A 10,715-nucleotide genomic window follows, 5' to 3' on the forward strand; every position below is an offset into this window, starting at 1 on the left:
CCACCATGCCACCTGCTGGCCCCAGTTCATCTTGTTTTATAATTAACATTTTTATATTTAATTTTCTTTAAATTAGCTTGGTATCAGCTATAAATCATTTGAAATACATCTCTGACAGGTTCACAGCTTACTGTTGCTACTAGTACTTCTTGTACTTTCACAGTAAAAATGTAATACTATATAAACTTTTAAAGCATGCAGTTTTGTTGAAGTCAATAATCTTCACTTCATAATTGTAAAACATTTTCATTTTAAAATTTACAATAGTAATTAGAATGTTAATGTGATGCACTTTTTATTTTTATATTATTTGTTTTCTTTTTTTTTTTTTTTTTTTTTTTTTTTTTTGAGAGGTTTTTGCTATAGGGCACGTGCACTCACCAGAAAGACTGAGAGAGACAGAGAGGTAGAAAGTGAGAAATCACCCCCCAGGGGAGATGGCCACACCGCAATCCCTTCTCCTCCATTTTCCTCTTGGGATCTTGGGCACGCACGCACACGCGCCCGGCGTGAGTTTAAGCCACCAGGTCCAGGACTCAAACCACGATCGATTACATGGGAGTTCAGCGACATAGCCATTACACTAACAGCTGGTACTGGTTTTATATAATTTTCTAAGTTTTCTTATCTACTTCACATTTTGGGGGAACTAGATATACTTTAAGTTGTAATGATAGTGCTTGATGTTTTTGAGCCTTAGATCACTTAGAAAATCTGATAATTGTTTCCTTAGAATAAAATGCTCATATAGATGAAATTTTGCTTATATTCTTGTAAGTTTCACATACTCTTTAGAAACTCATGCAAATATGGTTAAGAATTCTTAAAGCAACAGTTGCTTACAGAGTGTTTCTTAAAGTTTATCAATTTGCCTGATAAATAATATATTAAATACAATTCGACTTCAGAATCATGTCTCTATGGGCACTAAGTAATTTGCCATGATATAATAGAAATATTTTAAAGAGTGATTCATTTTTCCCTTTACATTGAATTTTTTGATACTTATATCTGTGCTACTTTACCTAAAGTTTTACTGTTTTTCCCTGGTAAGTAAAGGAACCAGAAGTTATATGGTTGTTTTGAATTTTTGTTTCCCTACGTTTCAGATGTTTCTTTGCAGTTACTAGGTATGATATTGATGAATTTGCTTTTGCTATTGTTCTTTCTGCAGTTCCTGCTAGATACCTATTCATTATCGCATTATATTTGTAACAGAATTGAAAATGTAAAGTAATAGTTAAGAGAAAGTAATCTTAAAAAAGAGACTAGGCCCAGCCATGGTGGTGTACTGCTAAGACTATGTTGTACAAGCCAGAACCACATGGGAAGCCTGGGTTCAATTCCTGGTCTAATCTAAAGGCCAGTAGCAATGGCATGTTACTGTAGTCCCAGCTGGTAAGCTGAGTACAAGAACATAACAAGATCCTGTATTTAAAAAAAAACAGAAACAAAAACCAAGCAACATCTAATGACTCAGCTACAATTATAGCTTATTTTTCACTTGCGTACAAGTGTGTGGGTGGTTCTTTTTTACTCATGATTCTAGTTTCCCTCTCTCTTTTGACTCCACCACCTCTGAAAGGCTTATAATCAACACTCACCCAGCTGAAGGAGAAGAGCACAGAGAAGGCACACTTATTGGTCTAAAATCACCAGCCTGAAAATGGCACTTAACATTTCCACTTATATCAGATTGATAAGAACTTAGCAATACCCAAGAGGTAAGAGAAGGCAGAAGACATGGTTTTGCTGTGAGTCCAGCTATACTGCTTTTACTGTGGAAAGCAAAAGATTTTGTCAGGCTAGTTGTGGCATCTCTCATAATTATAAAGTGTGAAATCAAGTCACACACACACACACACACGCACACACATACTTTGTCTGGTAGAGGTGGCTGACTGGCGTATGACAGTGTTTTTATTAGTGCTTAAAGGCATTTTTTCTTAGCTGTAGTTTCTGAGATATGTTGTGTTAAAAGGTTTAGCAGTTAGTTTTTACTCTACATGTGATCTGTCTTCCTTCAGACCATTCCAGCCTTAGGAGTGTGGGCTTTAGAATCATGCACAGCTTGATTCTAATTGTTAGTTTAGATTTTGTTGTTTTCTTTGTCATTTAGATAAATTATTTAATTTTCCTGAGTCTTGGGTTTTTTCCCTCTGTAAAACAGGAAAAATATAATACCTAGCTCTCTTGGTTGTTTTGAAGATTAAATGATAGCTCACATAAAATAAGTAATACTGTGTGTGGTATAGAGAAAATGCCAAGTGCTAACATTTTTTTAATATGACAGAGCGCATGTGTATGTCAGAGAGAGAAGGAAAAAGAAAGAGCCCCTCAGTGGGGCCTGGTTACACTCAATCCCCTTTCCTTTCTTCCTCCATCTCATCAGGATCCTGGGTACACATGCACTTGTGCCCAGTGTGTTTTTCAAGCCACCAAGGCTAGGCCCCTCTAACCCTCAACAGAACGCTAAACCACTATTCTATGGGGCTGGCCCAAATAACTATTACTGTTATTAATAATGATGAATATTCATAATAATGACTAGTAACAATGATTATTGTTGTCATCCGCTTCATCATTGATATTTAGCCAACCAGTCACAGATTCTCAAATCTTTTTTAAGTGAAGCTACTGGAACACTCAAGTATCTCTTTTTCCCCTTGAGTCCCAGTGGCTTATTTCTTTAAAAGCAGTTAATGTTTTTTGTTTTTTTTTTAAATTTTTTTCCAGTTGATATTCTTATTCTAAACAGTGAATTTCTATTTCATTCCTGATTTATTTGCTGTTTCATTATTTAAAAAGTAATGTTCAAAAATCTTTCATTAGTATAAGTCAAACTTATTTTATATATACTTTTGTGTTTGTCTTTCAGAGTCAAAAATTACATATTCAGACAAAAGGAGGCAAAGTGATCTGTCTGGGAACAGTTTATGGAAATATAGATATTCATGGATCAGATAAAAGTGTAAGATTGAAACTTCTTTGTTTTGTAATTGCAATTCTGCTTCCAGTCGGCTCACACAGTGCGTAGGTTCCACAGCATTTGTGGTGTACATTGCCTTTTTAATGTATTTCAGTTTAGTAGTAAGTTCCAATGTGAAATTGAGGTGATTAAATATCATAAAATTAAAATTTTAGCCTGTGGTTTAATACTTTTGACAATTATTTACTTCTTTCTCTGTAATAATAAAAACTTAAGTGCTTAATATTTAATTCTAGTTCTGAAGATATTTTTATGATGATGGATTAAAATAGATCATTAAATAATACCACCAGTATTTGGATTGGATTTTCTTAATGTGTTAGGTTTATTTGAGTATTTTCTGAAACTTATTTACTTTGCATTTAGGCAAATTGAAGTTTTTGAAATTCAACTTTCTTCGGTATTTTCCACAAGGTGGCACCATTAGATAGTTAAACAGATCTCCAAAACCTTTTTTTTACTATCAACAGCAATTTTTGGTTGTTATAGGAAGATAGTTTGTGTTTTTTAATCAACTTCTTTTGTTGCTTTTTATAAATTAACATAGAATTAAGAGTAAAGGTATAATTTTGTTAGTATAGTCAGGATTTATTTTTTTTAATGTGATCAGTAATGTTTTAAATCTTTGACAAAAATTGAAATGTCCTCATATTTTACACTAAATAATTTACAAAGGTCTTTTGTTAATAATTTGTTAAATTCCATAGTCAACTTTATTCTCATATAATTGATGGGGAGAAGTTGTGAGCATACATTGTAGGTATATTATTGTTGTTGTAATTAAACCAGGTAGATTCTAACACTGTTTCCACTATTACCATTTTTATTTTCCATCACCTTTCTCTTAGAACATGTGGGAGGCTATGTAAGTTCCCACATTTAAATATACCCTTCATAGTATAGGAACGAGTTGAAAGACTCTGGATGGCTGTATTTGGCAGACTTTTGAGATAGCATTTAATTTCACCTCTTAGATTGCTGTGGTCTTGGAGATGACAAGAGGGAAATCGACAGTTTTACAGCCCCTTAAACTCAGTCCTTTATTTATTTGTTAAGTTAGTTTTTGCTATAGGGGACATGTGCTCCCTGGAGAGAGACAAAGACAGGGAAAATGAGAAATCACCTTCTGGGGAGATGGTCATGGTGCAATCCCATCTCCTCTATTCTTTTCCAGGATTTTGGGCGTGCATGCTCACGCACTTGGCATGATTTTCAAGCTGCTGGTCTGGACTTGAGCAGTGATCGGTCATCTAGGAGTCCAACGCCTTAATTAGCGGCCCCTGCTGGCCCCACTCAGTCCTTTAAATTATGGCTAGTGTTATTTGAAATAATCTAAGTGACCAGAATGTACATATTTTAATTAAAAAAAAATTTTGAGACATTTTTGCCATAGAGCATGTGCGCTCACCAGAGAGACAGAGAAAGAGAGATAAAAAGTGAGAAATTACCCCGACAGGGGATGGTCATGCTGCAATCCCTTCTCCTCTGTTCTTCTCTCAGGATTTTGGGCACATATGCACACGCACCTGGTGTGAGTTATAAGCCATTGGATCCAGGTCCACTATGTGGGAGTCCAGCGATGTAACCATTACACCATCTCTGGTCCGCATATTTATACTTAAATACAAGTATTAAAGAATTTAAATGATCTCTCATGTATTTGCAATTTTGACTATTTTGGGCACTGTTTCCACTCATTGGTTATTTGTTCCAACTTTGATGGTTTATTGAATATTCATTTATTCCTACTTCCCATATGCTATTTTGTTTCTTGCCTGATTGAGTCTTTTTTTTTTTTTTTTTTGGAGAGATTTTTGCTAGAGGGCGCGTGCGCTCGCCAGCCAGACAGAGAGAGACATAGAGACAGAAAGTGAGAAATCACCCCCCAGGGGGGATGGTCACGCAGCAATCCCTTCTCCTCCATTCTCCTCTCGGGATCTTGGGCACGCACACACATGCACCCGGCGTGAGTTTTAAGCCACCGGGTCCGGGAAGCGAACCGTGGTCAACTACGTGGGAGTCCAGTGACATAGCCATTACGCTAACTGCTGGTTCCCTTGCCTGATTAAGTTTTGCACTGAAGAATCACTGTAGATTTAAAAAAAAATTTATTACATATAGTGTTAATTGTTAAAGTATATTCTAAGTTTGTGACTTTTAAAAAAACATAAATACTGGGACCAGCAGGTGCTGTGGTAGTAAGGCCCTGGACTCCCACATGGAGTCCCAGACCTGGCTTCTCCTACTAACAAGATTTTGAGAATCAAATGAACACTATAGCAACAGCATTGCTATTTACCTGACTGTTTCTAAACTGTATCATTAATTTCAGTACCCTATGCTTAGTTTCTTTTCTTTTTTTAATTCTTTGGGGTACGTGTGCTCACCAGAGAGAGACAAAGAGAGAGAAAGTGAGAAAGCACCTCCCAGAGGATGGCCATACTGTAATCCCTTCTCTATTTTCCTCTTGGGATTTTAGGCATGTACACACGTGACCGGTGTGTTTTTCAAGCTGTCACTCTGGGATTCAAACCTTGTAGTTGGCCATATTGGATGCAGTCACCCTGACCATCATACTATGCCTGGCCCCCTATGTTTAGTTTTATAAGTTAACAGAGAATATAGAGATCTATGTCATCTAACAATTGGGTTAGATGGGTGAATTGATGAGATAGTGTTACAGTCATCAATTTTTCTCTTTTTCAGTCTAAGCTGCAAAGTCATAGTACTTCCCTTAATACTTGTTTTTCAGTATTTGTAATAAACTGAACTTATGAAAACACTTTATTTTAGTCTCATGTAGAAAAGCAAGTTAATTTATACCTCTTTCAAGAAGGTGTTAATTTTGGGATCTACTTTTTTTTTCTTTAAATAGCTACTTTTGTTAATAAACTCACTATTCTGTTTGATCTAGAGTCTATCTGTGATACTTTTTTAGTATTACATTAGCATTAAAGACTAAAAATCAGAGTTTCAATATTGTACTGTAAACGATGGTACTCTAAATTGAACGATAGTAGTTAGTATCTGATATGGTGCATATGTGGCCCTCAGTGCATTTCAAATTTCTTTGAAATCAATTTTGTATAATGAATGATTGGTTAAAATAACTGTATTGTATTGGGGGTGGGGTGGGTGTTGTAGTTTCACTGGCTTTCATTTGGTTTGGTGGCACGGGAAAGGATATTTTTCTCATTTTCTAGAGAGCAAAATAGTTGGTGTTTAAAAAACAAAGTAAATTCTTTGCATTGTTAAGGTATTCATAAAAACGTGTCTTGAAGGCTTTATTTGGTTGAGAAGAGTCTAATCAGAAGTGTCCCTTTGCCAGTTTAATTTCCAAATATTTTTTCAGTACTTATCTTTTGGTGTTTCTTAAAACAGCCTTACTATCTATAAAAAAGTGCAATATTCTTAATTTGTTGCCTGTTTTTTGAAAATATTTGGAGAATTTGGAACTATCCACAAAAAACAAATTTTTATGAAAAAACTTTGTAGTTAAAGGAAAATATTTTTTTCAAGACCTTTATACCTTTATTATAAAGCTGAGAAAGCCAAAAAATTTGTATGCTCATAAATCTGAATATAGGTAAAATATCTTTTTGATAGATTTATTGCAACTAGATTTAAAGTAAAAATTTTATGCATCCATAATTAGCATAAAAGAAACTATAGTAGATAAGAAGCAAATGGGTGTATATTACATACTTAATAAAATCTATTTAAAAAGGAAATTATATACTTCAAATTTAAAAGGGAAAGTAATTCTAATTTGTTTCCTGTAAGAACTTCTGGGTATAATTTTTTTCACTTTTTGTACTTTTGTCTTCTAATATTTTAGTATTCTTGAAACTCAGTACTCATTAGATAACATTTTGAACTCTAAACAGTTTCTGAAGGCATATTAGGAATAGTTGACACTGACACCAGTGTGTTAAAAATGTAATGCTATTTCTTTAAACATCACAGAGTACTTTTTGAAGTTGTCCCTGGTAAAAAGAAAGCCTTCCTGGTGATTCAGTTTTCATGTCAACAGTTTTATATTCGTACTCACTTAATGCTTTAAAAAATATTTTAAAAAATATTATGGGGATGATCTGGAATCATTAACTAGATATCTTCATTAACATTGTGAGCAATATTTGAGACATAAATATATACTGATTTTTGTTAGAGAATGTTAAAGATAAATATAAAACTCCTTCCATTTTATTCAATGGAAAGCTACTGCCTTATTAAATATAAAGTACAAAAGTTCTGGATTCATTAACATAGCGAGGGAGCAAAAATCAAGTTCAATAGAATCACATGAAGTATGTGCAAAAATTCAAGGCCCACTCATGATTTAAAAGCAACAACAATAAATCAAATTTGATATAGAAAGGAAATTTCTTAATTTGAAAAGATATTTAAAAGATATCTTTAATAAGCATCATGCTCAACTGTGAAATGGTAGAAGCTTTCCCCTGAAGAACAGGAATAAGATAAAGATATCTCATGGATTTTATTAGCAGTTATTCACTGCTGGAATGGGAGGTCTGAGCCAGATGATGAGGCCAAAAGAGAGAGAAAGAAGGGAAGAAAGAGAAAAAAGGAGAGAAAAAGAAAAGAAAGAGCAGGGAAAATGAATATAAGGAGTGGAAGGGAGGAAATGAAATGTGAAACTATAATTTGTAGACAATATAATTATGCATTTGGAATTTCTCTTAAGTACAGGTAAATGATTGGAATTAGTGAGGATGCTGGATTGTGATCAAGTACAAAAGTCAATTAGGATAAAATAGAATTTAAAAAGGTATCTTGTATAACAGCAGCTGAAAATATCCAATAGAAAAAAATCTAACAAAAGATGATGATGAATTCTGCAGAGATAATATGAAATGTTATTAAGAGATTTTTTAAAAAAAGGGATATATTGGGTCTATTTCACATTCTCCAGATGCATTGTTGCTCACAATCTTGTCATTAGAAGTAGGGAATCAGAATAAAGTGATTGTGTGCCAAGTAGTAATTTTTTATGCATTACTCACTAATTGCATAGGTACTACTTTTACTTTTTACAGTCTTTGTTTTATTGTGAATTGATTAGAGTCTTTCTCTTACTAGACTGTGACTGTAGATAAACTGCAGGGAAGTTCCGTTAATTTATCTACTGAAGATGGTTTGCTGGAAGCCAAGTATCTTTATACAGAATCATCATTTTTATCTTCTGCTTCTGGAGATATTACATTAGGAAGTGTTCATGGTAAGCTGACAATGCCCTAATACATCTCAGACTTTCCACATAGTGTAAATTCTGTTGTTGAAGAAGGATCAGGAATGGCCTTCTAATAATCCATTACAGGCTAACCATGTTTTAGAACAATCAGAAAATAAAATGATTCATAAGCTAGTTTATTTTATTTTGGCAAGAGATGGAAGATTAGCTATATGAAACTAGTAGTATTTCTGATTTTTAATGCTTTTCCTTATAACAGGAAATGAACAACAAGGAAGGATGTACAGGAGATGAAATAAAAGCAGTGTTAGATAAAAGGTTCTCAGTGGTTGCTTTTATGTTACGATAGGAAAGTTAAGGGTTAAAATAATACAACATTTGGATGAAGTCTAAATATAGCAACTCAGTGATACTAATCTGGTTAAAATGCTTTGTGTGCATTTATACTGTCTCTAAGCACCCTGTCATTTTTCAATTTTCTCTGATTAATGTCCCCTTGTGATTTCCAAAACATGTCTCTGCAGACAAGTAATATTACTTAATTAATGTCTCTATTATTGAAAGAAAAGAAAAGAGCATAATGGTAAGGTAATAAGGCCAAAGGTATGCTGGTTCACTGTCACTCAGCCTGCTTCTAAAGTTTCTTCAGAGCAGATGATTCAAATCAGGTATGTTGCCTGAAATATATTGGGGCATTGGAAAAGTCATAATGCGTCTTTGCATAGAAAAACACATCATGACTTTTCCAGTGCCCCAATATACATGTATGCATTAAGAATCATGTATCATGGCAAAAAGTATAGTATACACATCTGCTTAAATACCTTTTGAGCCGTATTCCAAGAGGTGTAGACTTGAACTTGTCCCATTGTGTAATCCACTCATTTCACTTCTGTAGTAAAATCATATATTATTGGTTTCTGTTACACTTCAGCAAAATCCCCTTATATTAGTAATTCGCACTATTATTAATTAGGTGGTAAAGAAAGTATGGTTAGTGCTAAACATGCTGCATAGCAAATTAGCAGGTAGCTTTCTAGTTAAAAAATAAAAATAAAAAAATGGGTACTTGAAATAATTTTTGAACCTCAATAGTTAAACTTCAGTCATTCTTATAAGATTATGTATTATTTGAGCTCATACAAACTTGAGTACAGTGGAGCTATTTCCAGATAAAACAAAGGGTTTTGTTATTTATTCATTTATTTACTTTTTATTCAGTCAAGCACTACATTGTTCAGGTAATTTGTAAGTCTTCGTATTTGAAAAGTGACCTTCTGGGGCCAGCAGGTGGCATGGTAGTTGAGGCAGCTAGACTCCCACAAGACTGCATTTAAAGCCTCAGACTTGGCAGCTTGCTTTCTCACTTTCCTTCTCTCTCTCTGGTCAACTTTAAAAAAAATAAAGAAAAAAAGGTAAAATAAAGTAACAATAATGAATAAAATAAAATAATGATTTTTTTTAAAGTGACCTTTTAAAAGTATTACATTTCTAACTATTTCATAATTTAAAACACTATACTTGGGAACAGCAGATGGCGTAATGGTTACGTCTCTGGACTCCCACATAGTTGACCCAAAATCTCAAGAGGAGAATGGAGGAGAAGGGACAGCAGCATGGTCATGCCTCCTGGGGGATGATTTCTGGCTTTCTTTCTCTCTGTCTCTCTGGCAAGCTCATGTTCCCTACAGCAAAATTCTCTCTCAAAAAACAAAAACAAAAACAAAACTGTATTTAATATATTGAGGAGCTTTTAGTGGAAAAACAATTCCCTATTAAGTCAGATGTTGATTAATGGCCATGTGAAAAAACAGCTCTGTTCTCTGAAGTGCTTTACACCATGCTTACGCTAAATTCATTAATATATAGTTTCTTTGCTTTTTTAAAAGTTAGATAGGAATTGTATTTGGTAAAGTTTATCATTAATTGCATACATAATAATAAAATAGGTGTACTTTTTTTGAGACAGTTCTCAAAGTATTCTAGGTTTGTCAATTACTTAAAATTGCTGAAATGTAAACAGATTGCTAGAGATAAGAGTTCATTGCTTAGCCTTTGTAAAGCCTTTTAATATTTGCTGACCTTTAATATGAAGTCAAATACCTTTCCCTGGGTGGTTCAAACCTAGGTCTGCTTTTGGACTATTGTCTGAGGCTGGGTTTCCCTGAATGCAGACACTTGAGATGGAAATGAGAGTGCAGCAAATTTACTAGGGAGGCCTCCTGGAACCAATGCCATGCACAAGATGGAAGCCCAATTTCCATGGGAAAAGTTGGACTTTACTGAACCTATAGTAACCCCAAGTGGGAGCTCTGAAGCTGGGTTGTCCCTCAGGATATGGGACTAAATCTCAAATTGGGATAGGGAAGCTGGACCTTTTCATTTAATACCCCCAATCATGGGGTCAGCAGATGGCATGGTGGTTAGGTGCGCTGGACCCCCAATGGGCAACCATGGTTCAAGTCCTGGACCTGGTGGCTTACTTTCTCTCTCTCTCTCACTCTTCTCCTC

General features: G+C 34.4%; 1 protein-coding gene across 4 annotated transcripts in view; it reads left to right on the forward strand.

Annotated features, from left to right (window-relative positions):
- FAM185A (family with sequence similarity 185 member A) overlaps window positions 1-10,715 on the forward strand; it is a 43,685-nt gene that overhangs the window by 5,856 nt on the left and 27,114 nt on the right. For all 4 annotated transcript variants that reach the window (XM_014589395.2, XM_014589400.2, XM_006140779.3 and 1 more), the window contains 2 exons: window positions 2,879-2,971; window positions 8,093-8,231. In XM_014589395.2, the coding sequence (XP_014444881.1) occupies window positions 2,879-2,971; window positions 8,093-8,231 (232 nt within the window). The remainder of the gene's footprint in view (window positions 1-2,878; window positions 2,972-8,092; window positions 8,232-10,715) is intronic.

The sequence above is a fragment of the Tupaia chinensis genome, unplaced genomic scaffold (genome assembly GCF_000334495.1).
Source record: "Tupaia chinensis unplaced genomic scaffold, TupChi_1.0 Scaffold000044_1, whole genome shotgun sequence".
Taxonomy (NCBI): domain Eukaryota; kingdom Metazoa; phylum Chordata; class Mammalia; order Scandentia; family Tupaiidae; genus Tupaia; species Tupaia belangeri.